General features: G+C 37.2%; 2 protein-coding genes and 1 long non-coding RNA gene across 7 annotated transcripts; 2 read left to right on the top strand and 1 right to left on the bottom strand.

Annotated features, from left to right (window-relative positions):
- Positions 1-1,911: 1,911 nt before the first annotated feature.
- Positions 1,912-5,112, bottom strand: LOC126795132 (psbP domain-containing protein 3, chloroplastic). 3 transcript variants are annotated; one of them, XM_050521954.1, is made up of 10 exons: positions 5,049-5,112; positions 4,832-4,916; positions 4,640-4,746; positions 4,491-4,556; positions 4,303-4,383; positions 4,096-4,178; positions 3,806-4,000; positions 3,634-3,678; positions 3,406-3,466; positions 1,912-1,935 (listed from the first exon to the last, which is right to left on the bottom strand). In XM_050521954.1, exons 1-9 carry the CDS (start codon positions 5,110-5,112, stop codon positions 3,440-3,442), a joined length of 753 nt encoding a protein of 250 aa, XP_050377911.1. In that variant the 3' UTR covers positions 1,912-1,935; positions 3,406-3,439. The 3 variants fall into 3 exon arrangements, with proteins under 3 accessions (XP_050377911.1, XP_050377910.1, XP_050377913.1); XM_050521953.1 differs by lacking the exon at positions 1,912-1,935 and having other exon boundaries at positions 3,281-3,466; XM_050521956.1 differs by lacking the exon at positions 1,912-1,935 and having other exon boundaries at positions 3,281-3,466; positions 4,491-4,547.
- Positions 5,113-6,124: 1,012 nt separating this feature from the next.
- Positions 6,125-10,394, top strand: LOC126793794 (AT-hook motif nuclear-localized protein 10). Of its 2 annotated transcripts, none has more exons than XM_050520418.1 (6): positions 6,125-6,245; positions 6,816-7,292; positions 7,966-8,018; positions 8,789-8,920; positions 9,513-9,674; positions 9,772-10,394. In XM_050520418.1, exons 2-6 carry the CDS (start codon positions 6,833-6,835, stop codon positions 10,009-10,011), a joined length of 1,047 nt encoding a protein of 348 aa, XP_050376375.1. In that variant the 5' UTR covers positions 6,125-6,245; positions 6,816-6,832; the 3' UTR covers positions 10,012-10,394. The 2 variants fall into 2 exon arrangements, with proteins under 2 accessions (XP_050376375.1, XP_050376374.1); XM_050520417.1 differs by having other exon boundaries at positions 6,148-6,245; positions 6,769-7,292.
- Positions 10,395-12,601: 2,207 nt separating this feature from the next.
- LOC126795307 (uncharacterized) lies at positions 12,602-15,200 on the top strand. Of its 2 annotated transcripts, none has more exons than XR_007672261.1 (3): positions 12,602-12,843; positions 13,053-13,116; positions 14,621-15,200. It is a non-coding gene; the product is annotated as an uncharacterized LOC126795307 (long non-coding RNA). The 2 variants fall into 2 exon arrangements; XR_007672260.1 differs by having other exon boundaries at positions 14,609-15,200.
- Positions 15,201-16,790: the final 1,590 nt, after the last annotated feature.

The raw sequence follows: 16,790 nt of genomic DNA, 5'->3' as shown, positions 1-16,790 counted from the left end.
GCAGAATGAATATATCTTTTGTAAAAGCATTTTTTTCATATGATGGATTGCTTATGTTGATCTGAATTTATTGTGTGCCAAAAGTTTGATTTATTAATGCAAGGAGTGGCATCCCTGATTTCACTTGTTTGACTATTGCTCAAGTCTTAAACTTGATATATTTTCTGCAGATTCATATTCATGCGCACCAGAGAACTCAGATGTCGGAGTCACTCCAGATAGCAGAGAAGGAAGGCTGTCCTTTTGAGGATGCTTCCTCAACATATCTAAACCATTAATACTTTGTTACTTGAGACAAGTAGCAGGTTATGGATCAGTGGGTGCTGGAATCAGGTTTCTAGCAGCCATATAGTAATTAAGTTCAGTAAAAAATCACGGTAGAGTCAACATATGATTCTTTTGTCGTGTTGTCCCAGCATTTAGGTATATAGTCTCTGGTGTTTATTGGTCCCTTGGGTGGGTCCATCATATTCATAAGTTCATTGAGTTTGTGCATAATAGTGCTAGGTTTTTCATTCAAAACTGAAACGTAGTGCTTGATAGTTTTGGGTGCCTGGCTTCAAAGGAGAGAAGCTTACATCATATTCTATTCATTTGGAACAAACGAGTTGTGTACTGATACAGCAAGACTTGTCTAGCAAACTTCTGATTTGAAGGATGCATAGTTCATTTGTGGTGCTACATTATTAGAAACATTTGATTTGCTTGTCTTTTGACATTACTTCATCGCATCATTAGCCTTTTCTCGATATGTTTTCTCTTGATTTGATTAATGTTGGGGTTCTGAGAGCTGGAAATCTAAACCGAGTTTTTAGCAATCCCATTGTTTTATATGATTCTGTCTCGTTTTCCGGATTGTGGTTTCTTAAGCACTTTTTTCCCATCAAATTGTTATGCTGGGTAACTTTTGGCTGGACCTGAGTCACCTGACATTGGGTGTGTTTGGTGCAGTTGGATTTCTCAGAAAAGCTGACTTTTACTTATTTTCGAAAAAAAAGTTGCTGAAAAGCAAAGTAACTAAGTGTTTGATAAATCGGCTTTTTTAGTACTGTCAATGATAAAAGCAGTGAAAGAGTGTTTGGTAACTCAAAACATGCTTGTGCTTTTTATTTGTACAATGACCAAATTAGACACGAATTGATTTTTACTTGCTTATGAAATTGTTTCTATTATTTAACTGGATCTTTTTGTGATGTAAGCTTACTTTTAACTATCACTTTGTTTTTTTAGAAAATCAAAGGACGATAATTTGATTCAAACATGTATGCATATGAAAATAGAAGACAAAAACGAAAGAACATAACATCATTTGTGTTGTACTATTTTTCAAGCAATCAATAACAAGGATCCATCTTACTCTTTTTTCATATATAAAAACCAACTTTGTTTCCATGACCACATTTGAGATTTTCATTGATAACAAATTAACAATTGTATGTCTAATACATGCTTGTATAAATAAAGGAATGAATGCAGTTCAAAACTAATATAGCTCCATAATTAATTCTTGAGGTCTAATTCTTGAGCCGCATTGAATTGCTGGGATTGATAATATGACAACTCCAAAACATCATGAGAAGCCAATGCTACATCTTGAATACCTCCATCTACAAAAACTATACTTTTGAATAAAATATCCAGTTACATTACAACCCATCAACAAAATTTAGATCTTAATTAAACAAAATGGTAATCAAATGTATTATTAAAGTCAACTCACAAGAACTATTAAAGTAAACATAATAGTAAAACACTTTGCCGCACCTTCTTGCAATCTCTAGCTGTTGTTACTGCCTATATTAATCATCTCTAGCTGGTGTCAATCATCTTTTCGCCTCATCTTTTCACATGCTCTAAAATTGTGTCACCCTCGTGTTAAGATACATGAGACACTAGTGCATTGTATCAATTGGCTTCCCAAACCCTAAACTAGTACTGATTGAAAAATCAAATTGTGCCACTCTCATGTTAAGATACAAAAAGATAAACAACCAAGTAGTTCTTCAACAGACCCTAAACTAGAGTGGATATTGGATGATGAACAAAAAGTAATACTTCTACAGACCCTAAAATATCAACATTATTAACTTCAAAACTGAGAAAAGAAAGTGCTTCAGTACTCATGTTAACAATATGAAATTATTGAAAACAAAATGGAAAACCATCAAAAACAGCAATGCCATAACTCATGCTCGTTAGCTTGTCTAGCAAAACACTAAATCCATTTAGGGGAATAATTGACTCAATGCTAATCTCATACCAGAACCATTATGCTATAAATTTATCAATCTACTTGTATCTTTAATTTCGACAGAAAACTATCAACTTGGGAGAACAGCCATAATAATTCTTGTCAAAAAATTCACAAGTTCATCATTAGCATAATAATAGCAAGAACTGATATATTGCAGAATCAAAAACACCCATAGAAATAGTAATCAAGTTTCACGTTTCATCAGAAAATCAAATCCCATCAAGATTAATCTAATTACAAGCTGATATTGGATGATGAACAAGAACTAGAGCCTACCCAGAGGCCGAAATCTAGCCCATGCCCAGCAAAAATGAAAACTCTAACGACCCAAATCGGGCAAATGAAATTAACAAAGAGAATTGAAATCAAACCCACAAAATCACAAAAATTTCCTGTCACTGAAATTGTGGTAGCCGGAGAGTTCGAAGATAGCTTCCTGAAGGAGAGAGAGTTGATGGAGAAGATGGGGGGTTAAGGAAGAAAAGAGGCGTGTCTTTGAGGTTGAGTACCTCATGTAATTCGTTTAAGTTGTTGAGGGTACCCAATGGAATTTGGAAAATATCATTAAATGTTCGCTACAGTGTATCGCGCGCGCAGCCCTGCTTCTAAAAGGAGGTAGATAGTTGCTTTGGCTTTTACCCTAAAAAGGCCTTGACTTCTTAGAAAAGCAGGCTGTCATAGTGTTTACCAAACACCAAAGGGGGCTTTGCCTATAATCACCTGAGCTGAAAAGCCGCACCAAACGCAACCTTTGAGTTACCAAACACTCTTTCACTGTAAGCGTTAGAATGCATGCTTAGTATTGTTTAATCAGGCAGTGCCAAGGAAGCTACTGCTACGATAGCACCTACAAACCCAAACATAATGTCGAGGCAATTGCTGATATTAATTTACCCCTCGCCCTATATCTGGTACAGTGTAATACAGTAATGAAACATTTCTATATTTGGTTGGGATTGGGATTAAACTTAAACCCCTATAGCGTAGATCCATAACAATTTTAGAAAAACTTTCACAATCCGTGGGTACGTGAAACAGTGGGCATGATCTTCTCTCAGCAGTTGTTTAATTCAAATGTATTACATTAAATTTCAAGAAAGTTGTGTACATGGACCAAATCAAAATTGGCAAACTATACTTCCATTACTTACGTAATTCAAACTCTGCCGCCCAGGAGGTTGTTTATCATATGAACTTGAAGGATTTTACAGCCTGCAAAACCCGATATACATTACATTTCTACTATCTTTAACTAAGTCACTTCTCAGCTCATGTTTTCTCTGAAATGTCTAAAAGTCTATACATGCATTCACTGAACTAAATTATTATGAGAATCATCTTGGTCAACAATAATGCAAAAAATCTCAATTTAAGCTGACCTTCTCAATTTTGGAACGGTATTTATCCGAGTCTTCCTCTACATACTGCATAAAGTATACCCATATCAACATTTGTAAGAACCAAACAAAACTGCAAACTTTTGTGGGAGGCATTTAAGGTAAGAGAGTAGTTGTTCGGAAAAAATGAACAAGGCAGTCAGGGAAACCGTACCTGGCCGGTGACGGTATATAATCTGTTGTACCAGCCGTTATTTGCCATCCCAAGAGCTGAACAGATGTGTTTGATGCTTTCACCGGGTTTTTGTAGCGTATAGTCAATGTAGTAAATCCCCTTGGATGATTTACTATCTATGAGTTTTGCTGCAACTCCTGCTGTCCTTTGCCAGCTCCTATCTAGTCCACTGACCTTTGATATAAAGGAACACACTAGCAAGGTAAGTCCTTTCTCTTTTTACCGTGGAAGATAGACACATACCATACATGAAGGAATTAAGAGGCTACCAGAGTCTCAGCAAATTCTTCAACTTTGCCAAAGGATTCCATCTTTGTAAAATCCGGACCAAGCCCTGTGATTACGACACTGACTGCAGCACGAAGCAATCGAACGACTCAAATTCATGCAATGCAAAAGGCTAAATATTCAGCAATGCAAAGTATTACTTAAGCCTCAGTCACAACCTTGAGATTATAGAGAGAAAGAATACGCACTTGATGAGCTAACACCCTCTTCCGGGTAGAAAGCAGTGACCGACTTGAATCCACTTGGTTCTCCTGCGCCTTCTTGCCAGTCTCCATAAACAAAAGACCAAAGCATTCATCAGTGCCTCGATCCTCATTATAATTCATCCAATCTAAATTAATTCCATAGTAAATGGTAATTCATAGTGGGCATTCACCTAGGGGAATTGATATCTGAAACTTGTTGACATCATCTGTGAAAACACGAAAATCCTCTGCCACAACTGTAAGTTAAACTCCAATTTATGAAGGATCAAATTGTTAGCAATATGAACAAGGAAACTGTAAATTGTTAATCATTTACTACCATTCTCAGCCAATGCAATGTTTGAAAAAAATTGCGGAATAGAAAACGCAGCAAGAGTCGTCCCAAGCAAAACTTGTCTTCTCTTGGCTTGGCATTGCATCCCAAAACTGGAAATGAAGCAAAAACAAGTATATGAATCAAGCAAAACCATGCAATTACTTCCATAAATTCCCCTGTAGAGTTATAACATACACTAGTTTTTCTTCTGGTTCTGGTTGTGGGTCGTGTTCTTTGTTGTTGCAACATTGAAGATAGCTCTTTCTACATATGGCAGTGCCTGAAGAAAGTGAAGCAAGCAAGCAAGAATAAGGTAACTGATTAAGTAAGCTTGACCTGTCAATGGTAGCACGAAATATAGAGATTAGGTGGGTATTGGGTGTGGACTGTGGAGCTGAGCTGAGAGCTTCACCAGTGATGTTCGAGGTCGTGCGAGGTCGAAGGAACAGAGGATGCCAAGACGCAACCGAAGCCATGCCTTTTAGATTGACAAGGGGCTTCTTCCACTTCATATATTTTGCTTTATTTAGCATTATTTATTTATTTTATTTTTCTAAAACAAGAAAACAAACTGACAAATGAACCCCTAAAACAACCTAATTGCAACCGATTGAGAACTAATAGCCCAAGTTGAAGACACAGGATGGGAATCAATCCTAGCTTGGGGTAATATGATTATTATAACCCAACTTTGCTAGGGAAATTAGCTCAGAAATTAGCTTCTCGATGAATATAAGTAAAGGAATGCAATTAAAGTGAACGTAGAGTTTCGATCAATATATTGAAATTTGAAAATAGCTATTGTTAACACATATTTTGCACAAATGTTTTGCACATCATATTTATGCATTGCCACTATATTCGTTGGTTTCGAATTTAGGCATTAGAGAGTTAGCAACTCCAATTTATCCTCAGACAAGTTTCAGGGCGTAGAAAAAAATTGAAAAAAAAATGAAAATTGATGCCTCATCCTGCTAGTAAAAGGATAAATGATTTGTGAAAGGATGTTGGCCGGTTACATTGGGAGTCAAGGCAAGTATATAATTAGACGGGGGTATAAATTTCAAATACTTATGCACGTTGCTGTCAAGTAAACTTAAGGCCTCCCTCCTACCCAAACCACTAACAAATCCTCTAATTGGATTGGCTAAAACCATATGGTTTATGAATTATCAATAATTGCATTCTAATCATTAAAGATTAGAGCCAGAAAGCGCCAGACACAAACTCGAGATCAGCAAACCGAATCTACTCTCGCCACGTTGGCACATTAAAGGCCAGTGAAAAATTAGACCACACTCGAGTAGAGGGGGCCCCAAGTAAAAGCTGAGGAGAGTAAATGCAGATTAAACTATTAATATATTTCTTTTGGGGAAAAACAAACATTTTGCAAACTCGGGCCTCTACTTGTCTTTTACCCAAGCCCCCCATAGAGGCAAAGGCACGATATATAAACCCCAATTAAGATAAATAAAAAATATATATTTTTAAATTTAATTCAGATTTCCCAGCTTTTAGAGAAAAATAAAAACAGGGCTTCGGAGCTCCTCTGCGTTTTCGTTCCGGAACCCTAGAATTCCCGCGTCGCCGTAATTTTTCTGAATTATTGGTAAGCACCTCGTATTTTTGCGACTATTTTTCGATTTTTGTTAATTTTAACTTTTTTATCTAATTTACGATTCTTTTACTGAAAATTAAAATTAGATTATTCTCTTTTTCCCGAAATAACTGTTCGTTGCTGTGAAAATCTTTATTTGTCTGGGTTTAATTTTTAGTGTGAAATACTCGAGCTCGATCTGTGCTGGAATTTGAAATTATGGACTGTAAGTTTCCGTGCAGTGAGCTGTCAGGGTTTAATTTTGATTAAATTGGGGAGATGTGGATTAGCTTAGGGGTTTGGAGATTCTGTAGATACTTTTGCAGAGTGGAGCTTAGCTGGAAATTTTTCTTGCATCATCTTTGTTTTTATGTTTTACCGGTGGTTAATATTCAATACCCAATTTTCTTTTATATTTGTAAATTTCAGAACTTAGAATATTTATTATGAATTTTGTTCCTGGTTTATGGCTGTGTAAATTGTCCAGATATGAAAGGCGGCAAAGTTAAAATATTTGTTTGAATTTGGTGTTTAGGAATTTGTGTTTTTGTTTCTGGGGATTTCAGGGTAGAAATATGTCAGGATCTGAGACGGGTGTGATGACCAGCAGAGAGCCGTTTCTGCAGGCCAGTCCTCTGCAGTCACAAATGCGCATGGACTACAATTCTGGGACCAATGCCATTTTCAAACCCGTCACCGCCGCCTCGCCGCCCTACCCCGGTGCCGCCGGAGCTGCAGCTGCTCCGATAGTGGGGGAGGGTTCAGCTGGTGTAGGTGTAATGGGATCTGGGGGTAACATGAGTGGGGAGCCAATGAAGAGAAAGAGAGGGAGGCCCAGGAAGTATGGGCCAGATGGCACAATGTCGTTGGCTCTGTCACCTTCAGCACAGGCTGCTGTCCCTGTTACCCAGTCTCCACCGGGATTTTCTCCTCCGCCGATGCCAGCTCCACTTGCTGCTGCTACTGGAGGTGCTGCCTCGCCCACTACTGCCACTAAGAAAGCCAGAGGCAGGCCACCTGGTTCTACCAATACTAAGAAGCACCGACTGGAAGCTTTAGGTAATTTGGCTGTTTTTTATAAATCCTTTGAATATTATTGCATCTGGTTTAAATTTTAGAATGCAGGAGGAGTTTTGATTTTTAGTTCTGGGTTGTTGTTTTCTGCGCTAAATTAGATATATCTGCATGTTTGAGCTGTTGGGTTTTAAGGCCAACAATTTTTGACATATGCTTCTATTTTTATTCTTATTTCATATATTTAATTAATTTATGATTATCTGGGACTCTTTCAGAAAATGAAATGGTCCTGGGCATATATTCTATTTATTAACAGAGGAATTTATTCATGGACTCTATGAAGTATGTGGGAGCCTGGTATCTATTATCCATTATATGCCTTTAGATTCTTATATTGAACTTACATTTATACCCCTGATATATGTTTTATTATCAGATATGAACTCTGACATAATTCTGAAATGATTTTGAACTCTGACATGCGTATATAATATGTTATAATGGTATGTCCTACTTAAAAATGGACTCAATTGTTTGAACTTGGTTATGTGTTTTTTTTTTCCCAGCATAAAACCTTTGATCACATATACTCAGCAAATTTCTGTTCTAAATTGATTTGATTGGTGTGTAAGTGTATACTGAACCAAGAATAATTCCATGTGTTGATAGAGTATGTGAATCTTAGCTCAATGTTAATTTGCTTTCGTGTTTGTAGGATCTGCTGGCATGGGATTTACACCACATGTCATTACTGTTAAAGCTGGAGAGGTTTGTTCTGGCCCCTTTTTTCCTGCTCAATTTTGTTCAACATTCCTGCATTCTTGCTTCTGAATAATTAATGAGCTAGAATTTATTGTTTGAACTGGTGGACTGGTAGCTGGAAATTTTAGCAGTCAAATATTGTTTGACCCCTTCCAAGTTGACAACGCTTTCATTTGAATTTTATATTGTCAAATGCGTATTCCCAGTTGAGGAACCTGCACGTGTGTTGCTAATTCATGTTTTGAATCTTGCATGACTGCTGTGAAAAAGTTCTTGGATTGCACATCAAAACCTTAGCCCTAGTGATTTCTTATTATACATGCCGATGGCCATATTAAGAACATCTGATTTGAATGATTATATGCATATTCTCCAAGTATAGTTCCTTTTCTGCAAGCAGTTTTCATTGTTTTGTCATCTATTAAAATCATTTCAATTAATTTTCTTGTGGATTGGCAAGTAAAATATGGAATGAATTTGGCTTTTGGCAATTTTCCTGATTTCAGGCTATTGACAATACAAATTTGAATCTATAATGTAATTGGCCAGTGGTGGACTGCAGTGTGGTGGACTGCAGTCTCCTTAATTGTTAAATTTAAGTTTTGACCTTAATAAATTTACAGAACACACCTTTGAAAGTGGGTGCTCTCATCATATATAGGTTGGCTGCAGTTCAGGAGTGAAAGTCCTTGTCATTTTCTTTGCCTGCTCAAACCAAATTTGCTTTTATCCAGATATGATATCAGAATGACCTTTTTATGTATTTATTTTCGCAGGATGTATCATCAAAAATCATGTCGTTTTCTCAGAATGGTCCTAGAGCTGTTTGTATCTTGTCAGCAAATGGAGCGATATCAAATGTGACTCTTCGCCAAGCAGCCACATCTGGTGGAACTGTGACATATGAGGTCTGTGGGATTGCTACGTAATGGTTTGACATCGACTATGTGATACACTTTCATTGATAATTAGGCATCAATTGTTTGTCCTTGAGGAATGTTGACAAAAAAATAACTTTCTAGGAACATATAGTAAATTTTCATTAGCCAAGGTTATTCTGTCGGTTATTTTTTTCTAATAGCCAAGTTATTGTGTTGGGGAAGGTTATATATTTTCAGATCTGTGCAAAATGTGAGGCAATTACATGAATATCTTGTCTGGGCGGGTGTAGGTTACAATCCTAGTGGCAATACTGTCGTATGCCATATGTAATGATGCCTAGTATCGTAGAAAAAGACAATATTTGAATTGTTCTTGTGATATTTTAGTGATTGAGAATTTGTTAGTCATACTGAAGCTGTAATAGCAAGGACTTAGTTCAACAGAACTCTCATACTCATGGCATTATCGTTCATTGATTTTTTCGATATGTTATTGGTCTTAAATCCTTCCAGTTAGAATATATTTAAACTATTATTTATTTCTGGATATTGCCATTATTTGTACTCGTGAAGTGCCCTTTTCTGAATCCTCTTTTCATTATCAAATTTCATATGACAGGGGCGTTATGAAATTCTCTCACTTTCTGGCTCATTTCTTCTATCTGAAAATGATGGCCAACGCAGCAGAACTGGAGGATTAAGTGTGTCATTATCTAGCTCAGATGGTCGAGTTTTGGGTGGTTCTGTAGCAGGTCTCCTGACTGCTGCTTGTCCGGTTCAGGTATGGCTAATTTGTTTGTTCTAAGCTTTTCCCAAAGAATTAATGAATACTTAGATCTAATGGACATTCTGATTATGGGATTCCAAATCCATTGCAGGTTGTTGTTGGGAGCTTTGCTGCAGATGGTCGAAAAGAACCAAAGACGGAAATGAAAAGAGAGCCTTCATCTGTAGGACAACAGCTTGCACCAGCTAGCGGGCCAAATGGGGTCAGTAGTCCAATGTCACATGGAACTCTCAGCGAATCCTCAGGTGGGCAGGGTAGTCCACTCAACCAGAGTACAGGAGCTGGCAACAATAATAATCCACAAGGCATGTCAAGCATGCCCTGGAAGTGATCAATCTTTCGTAACTCCAGCCAGCTTCTTCACGCTAACTAATTTGTGTAGTAGGCACGATGGGCAATTTGTGTTCGTAGTTATTATGAATCTTCAGGACGGCAGTTTTAGTTTCAGCATTATGTATTATTAGTAGAATAAGGACTCTAGAATACTTACAGCTTGACCATTTAGGATATGGGCAGCTGAAAAGTTTCAACCAGGTAATTTGAGGTGTTTGTGCCACAGAGGAAATTAGATTAAGATGTGTGCGTAATTGGTAGGGTTAGGTTGAGTTGGTGATAGTCTGGCTTGTTGTAATCGTAGTGCAGTTGTAGCTTGATGCACTATTCTCTAATGATAAGATGGTAATGATGTCGTTTTAAGAATGATTTTCTCTTCTGTAATTTCATGCTCTTGATTCATGGACAGGAAAGACGGGTCTATTTTTCAGTGCAGTTTTTTTTTTTCGTTTTTTTTTTGAACTTTTCACTACAATGAACACAGGCTCGGATGACAAACGGTTGACAGATTGTGCAAATCGTTTTCAGAGTCTTGCACTCTTGCATACCAAAATTTACGTATCGAAGTTGAGTATGTGCAGCATGTTCACGGCAAAATTGGTTACGATGGGCATACAATAACTTGTACGTACAGCGAACAAAAGAGAGCAGAAACAAAAGAAATTGGTGACCATAATAGTGACAATATATTGGATGCAGTACTCGATTAAGTGATATTGTTGATCAATCATATACTCGATGCATTGCGCAAGTCACAATTAAATCCAATTGTACGTTTTACCCGTGAAACTTTAGTTATTTATGCTCAAGTCCCAATTTGGTGCACTCTTTTTTCCAGTTGTTCTACCTGTGAAAAATGTTGATCTCCAAGTTAACTTGGTTATTTGGAGGATTTTTATACTATAAGCTGATAGTTTTTTTAGGGGAATAAAACGAATTCATTAGGCATCAAGCTAATACGAGCAACAAGGGTCTACGGTCATAAGGATCATGCAAAGGATGACAAACCACCCTTAGCAGACACTATCTACAGTCCCGTTCAAAGAGAGAAGTATTATTAGAGAAAAATAAAACTACGGACTGGCATAAAATAGAGTCAATAAGCCCACAAAAAAAAAAAACCTTAGCCCACAGTTGACCCAGCCTTGTTCCGAATTGAACTTCTTCGAGCACAATCCCGCCGCACCACTGCCGCATCGGTCCAAGACTTCAACCGACCAGAAGAAGCCGCCCATTCAGGAGATCAAGACGCATGCCTCCCCACTCGAAAGAGAAGAAGAGACTCCAAGAGCACCAAAACACTCCAAAGAGAGAAGTCCAGCGTCCCAGGAGTATCACCACTACCCTGATGAAGAAGACAACCTCCGCCGCCGTCAAGAAGCAAACATCCTCTCGCGCCACGCCCGTAACCAATCCCATGATGCACACTCGAAGAAGCAACGAAAACACAAACCGAATCAAGCCAGCAAAGCCTCGGGCATCACCGATTTACAAAAGCCATATGACTCCAAACTAACAACACCCGTCCGGCGGCCTCATGGCGACGTTGAGGCAAGCCTCACTGGCACGAAGCACCACCGGACGGGAGGACTATGGCAATTGTTGCTGTGGCGGTTCTTTCGACAGGGAGAGAGGGGTTTTTTACTACAAGCTGAGTTTATCCCTTATTAGGCTTGCAACTTCGTTAAATCTTATATATCGATATTAAGTTCCAAATACATTATTACGCTGTATTCAATCTCACCATGATTGGTCGATGAATTCAATCTCTGCAATTTTGACTCTGGTAATCTCCGAGCAATTTTCGGTCATTTCGACCTCCATTTACTGATTTACATCTGTGTGTTCTTCGTCTTCAGTCTCATGCTTCAGTAGATTGAAGCTCGCGCCTAAGGCTATGTCTGAGCTTTGAAGTTTTCAGTGTTGTTTTCTAACTGTTTTCGTTTCTTGTTTCTATTTGGTCGATTGGTTCTTCTTTTGCAGAAAAATGTAGAGTTCCAATCCAACTCAAATTCTGATGTAACAAACTACAATCAAATCTGTTCACGCTGTATATCCTAATCCTTTCCTATCTTGGTTACCAAATATAGCGTAAATGCCGTAAATAAACCATGCATGCTTGATGCTTTAACTTCATTCCATGCTTTAACACAAGGCAGATATGGCACAAGCTAGCTTGCATGGCAAATACACGAGCTGCTATCACTATTACAACCGGATCAAATGAGAATAAGGATCCAAGCAGGTAGTCAAAGTCGGACATGTATGTGACAATCGCATGGCGCCATGGCTAACACTAGTTGTGCAAGTAATATAATTAAGCTTTAATTTGGTCTGGAAGAAAACATTTGATATGAAAAGCAAGCAAAATGAAGTGGAGACGTGTAGCGAAAGTTATTCCCTCAACGGCCGTGGAGGGTCACGGCAAGTAAAATAGTGAGGTGGCAACCAGTGATTGGTTCAGTAAAAATGGGTAAGAAATTTGTCATTAAGCCTGCGCGTGGGATTAGTAGCTTGCGAAAATCACTGTCTGTTATTCCTCCCAGGCCGCCGATTCTCATCACTTTCCCTCTCTCTCCAAACCCAAACCCCTCGCTCACTCCTGCAACTCGTCACCCGGAACCACCCGCCGCCAGCAGTCATCGTTGGAGCTCCAATTCAGGAGAAGACAGCAGAAGAGAGTCGTTGTCCGATCCACTTCACTCCCTAGGAGCGACGTGGCCGTTTCCAATCTCGAAGACGACTGGAAGAGATTAGCAGGTGGCGCCCTAGAGTCCACAACGGTGGTGTCTTCGTTCCGGTGATAGAGGCTTCGGCTCTATCCCTTCTGGTTCGTCTTTTTTATTCTCAACTCATTTATTACTCTATTGGTTGATAATCGATTCGATACGATATGATATCGATCACGAGAGTATTGATTGATGAAGTTGATTGTGATCTATGACAAAAACATTTGTAATGAAGTAGATGAGTTTTTCTAGATTATCAGCCTCGTGTGGTGATTTGATTTTCAACATTTTGTGACTCTATAATTTTCAGGTTGGTCTTGTATTTGGTGGAAGAGGGGACGCTGCAAGCTAGTACTGTTGCTAATCGTATTAAGGTTTGTTTGAATTTAGCACCTATATGTTCCTTTTTCCTGTTATATGGATAATGTTGAATTTGAATTTTGTAAGTACGTACTTATCTATTACTATAGCCAAGGATTAAAATATCGACGAGAACGGAAATATCGAGAGTCTGAAAATTGGAAATTTCGATGGAAATTTCAAGGAAATATCGATTTCAAAAAAATATTAATAAAATTGATGGAAACTTAAAGAAAAACATGGAAATTATAAATGAAACTTTTAAAGATGATTCAATAATCATTATCTATTATATTTCATACGGTAACCTTGTACAAACCCTACTCTATAGAGAGTAGTAGCAATTTTTGGTGAAATAGTTGTTGAGAATTCTTTTAAAAATTAGTTTAAACATCTATTGTTTTGATGCATATAATAGATTGAACACGAAGTTACATGATTGTTTTAAAATGATTTATGACGTACAAAATATTTACTGTCTTCGTCGTCTCTTTGAGTAGAGCTCCGAGTATATTGTGCAACGATTAAACAATGCATCCAAAATGAATGTATTCACAGTAATTTTATTTTTATAAAATAGTTAAAAATAGGCTTATAGTGAATAATTAAATGTAGGGAAAAAATATAGTAAACTTAGTTGAGATCAATGACTAAAATATCAGGTTTAGAAGAAATATAAATCGTTCAATAATTAGAAGTTTCATTGGAAGTATTGATATTTGGAGAAAAGTGTATAAATATTAAATAAATTATCGATCATATATATATATATGGTTGCAAGATATTTGTAAACAAGCATGTTGGCAGGGATGGCAAACTTGAATGTGGGTGGGTTACAACCACCAGGTTCGATTCTCCCTCCAAGCAATCTCTTGTTTTTTAAATACAAGGACCACGTGGCAGAAAAGTAAGAATATTTTATGGAATCTCGAAAATATCCCGAAATATCGGGAAATTTCCGGAATTTCGAGCAAAATTTGTTTCGTACCTCAAAGATAAATCGAACCCTCATAAAAACGAAAATTTCGGCGATATATCGTGGATTTTTTTCGATTTTTTAGTCCTTGACTATAGCTATCTTAGATTTAGATTAATGTAAAACAATAGATACGAACTTGTTTGCTTCACAGTAGAATCCATCTTGATCTTCTACCAGTTCCACTTCTTAGTCTCTTTATTGATGGGATAAATATGAATGAGATATATTCTTAGTGTACTAGCAGGGACCAAAATCAATACTGATACAGCCTTATATAGACTGGTATATATGACAGTTATAAGGCAGTTAACCAAGTCAATTTCTTCCATAAAAAAACTGTTTAGATAACTACCTTTTGTCTGAGTTTGATTTATCTTAATAACCATAACTTTGAATTCAAAATTCTTAACAGATAAAATAGCTACACATCTTAATTGATATTTGTAATATGCGTGTCTGTGTATCAATTTACTAAATATACAAGTATTAAGCTCACAGTCATTTACTGATATGTTTTATAATCCTAGTTCTATATGCAGCAGTGCTGCTTACAGGTTATTGTAAGTCAGTGGAGTGGTGACATTTTATTGCTCAAATGGTTTTGGAATTTGAAAATTTGTTGTTATATCCTGGTGATTCCTTTGCATCTTTCCCCCGGTGACACCTCAATTGAAAGGGACAGTACAAATTGATGGAATTAATGAACAAATTGAAGCTGCCACAGTTGGTGAATGAAGTTATTAGCAAGGTATGTCGACTTGGTATTTTTCTGCATATTTGGGTACTACGTCTACCTGGTTCATATGGTTTTTCTATAGCTTAGAATGGTTAACTCCTATTTTAAGACGAAAACAAAGTAAAGTTTGAAGGAGGCTATATGTGTACAGGGCTGCTGCCATTGCTATGAGGATCCTGAACTGTTCTTTTATTTTGTAATTTAGTAAAATATGCGATTGTTTTCTCCTTGTAATTTGGCTTATAATGGGGTTCTGATTCAACTGTCTTTGTTTTGTTACATCAGCTTGATGATTGCATTAAGGATTATGACAAGGTTGTCGAAAAGGGAAGAGAGGTAAGGGCATACTTTAAGATGATAGCAAAAGCGAGTAATCTACCTAGTACTTAGAAACTTTGAGCTATATAGATTTATGGGTTTATACACAAATATATAATTGCTACTGTTAAGTGGCGAATGATACCAAAAATCTTTTTAGTATTTTGGTGATGCAACTATTACCTATATATATATGTTGTCTTCTTGCTGATGCACTATTAGTTTTCGTCAATTCTGCATTGAATGGATTCCATCTTGTACTCTAAAAATTTAGAATTTTCTGCTCTACTTTTGACCATTCAGAACAATGCAGATTAGTATGAATTACTGTGCATTAATATCAATTCTCTGTTTGATTTTGGTGTAGGGCGGTTCTAGGAAGTGTAATGAACTATTGTGCTCATCATGCTCACTGCAATGTTATGATCGTGAAGAGGCCTAGAATCAAACTCTATAGCCCGTCTAGTTGATTGTCTTCTGCTTCTTGTGTTTGCAAACTAATGTAAATAAACACGGTGCAGTCAGATTTTTTTTCTTTCTGAATAGTGGTGCAATCAGATTAATGAAAATTCAATTGCATAAAGACCATTGGATCAATTACATTGTACAAGTACCATTGGATTAAATAGTGAATGATTTGGAGGCATCGACCTTGCCTTTGGGGTGCATGAAAAAAATTGAATGCAGAGGCAAAGTGAAAAAATGGGAGCTGTTGTGGTGTCGAAAAATTGAGAAAGAAAGAGTGAGTGGGCTGGCAAGCTTAAGAGATGAGAAAAAAGAGAGTTGGGCTAGCAAGCTTAAGAGATGAGAGAAAAGAGAGTTGGGTTGATCAATTGGGCTCGGGTCTTAAATTTTAAAAGAGGAAAGAGCTAAGTTTGGGCTTTCTCAAAGTCTAATAGGCTAAAACCTAATTCATATCTATAAATCAATAAAAAAAAGTTGTCATTCCCAAAAACAAGTTACAAATAAATTTTAGTTTCGGAATATGGTCGATCGACACCAGCCGATGTGATCGGTATATATATTTAGGAACCCGTAAAAATTTTGTCCGTTTTGAACATGGTTTTACCGTCTGTATTTACAGTCAACAAAAAAAGATGCGTTTTTAACATATTAAAACCTTATTGACCAGGGTTTTACATGGCTTTCCTTGATTCGACCGCACACGTTCGGTGAAAAAAATTACCTGATTTCAGATATGCAAACGGCTTTCGGCGTTTGCATCCCGAAAATAGGTCATCTCTTAGACCGTATTAGTGGTGTTTTCGGTTTACCGAAAATTCTAACTATCAGACAAGGTCCAAATTGGATGAAATTTTTATAGGGTCACTAAATATATATACCGATCACATCGGTTGGTGTCGATAAATCCCAAAAAATTTCTTTCATACAGTCGCTTCATAATGCGATAGTTTTATTTTGAACCTAAAATAAAAGTTATGATACATTAGTGAACACTTCAGCGATCAACAACTCCAGTTCGGAATAGGGTTGATCGACATCAGCCGATGTGATTAGTATATATATTTAAGGGATCCCGTAAAAATTTCATCTGTTTTGGACATGGTTTGACCGTCCGTTACAGTCAACAAAAAAAGAGGCGTTTTGACATATTAAAACCTCATTGACTTGAACTTTGCCAAATGGGTCTCCTC

The sequence above is a fragment of the Argentina anserina genome, chromosome 5 (assembly GCF_933775445.1).
Source record: "Argentina anserina chromosome 5, drPotAnse1.1, whole genome shotgun sequence".
Classification (NCBI taxonomy): domain Eukaryota; kingdom Viridiplantae; phylum Streptophyta; class Magnoliopsida; order Rosales; family Rosaceae; genus Argentina; species Argentina anserina.
Note: the sequence above shows the minus strand (reverse complement) of the source record. Positions and strands in the feature narration are given on the sequence as shown.

What these genes read in the sequence shown, in the direction of transcription:
- LOC126793794 (XM_050520417.1), top strand. Translation starts at nt 6,809, where the DNA reads ATGTCAGGATCTGAGACGGGTGTGATGACCAGCAGAGAGCCGTTTCTG. An exon ending in GCACCGACTGGAAGCTTTAG is followed by an intron (nt 7,293 to 7,965) that starts GTAATTTGGCTG and finishes TCGTGTTTGTAG; the next exon opens with GATCTGCTGGCATGGGATTT. An exon ending in TTACTGTTAAAGCTGGAGAG is followed by an intron (nt 8,019 to 8,788) that starts GTTTGTTCTGGC and finishes TTATTTTCGCAG; the next exon opens with GATGTATCATCAAAAATCAT.
- LOC126795132 (XM_050521954.1), bottom strand. Translation starts at nt 5,112, where the DNA reads ATGGCTTCGGTTGCGTCTTGGCATCCTCTGTTCCTTCGACCTCGCACG. An exon ending in TCAGATATCAATTCCCCTAG is followed by an intron (nt 4,384 to 4,490) that starts GTGAATGCCCAC and finishes TTGTTTATGGAG; the next exon opens with ACTGGCAAGAAGGCGCAGGA. An exon ending in ACCGTTCCAAAATTGAGAAG is followed by an intron (nt 3,467 to 3,633) that starts GTCAGCTTAAAT and finishes CGGGTTTTGCAG; the next exon opens with GCTGTAAAATCCTTCAAGTT.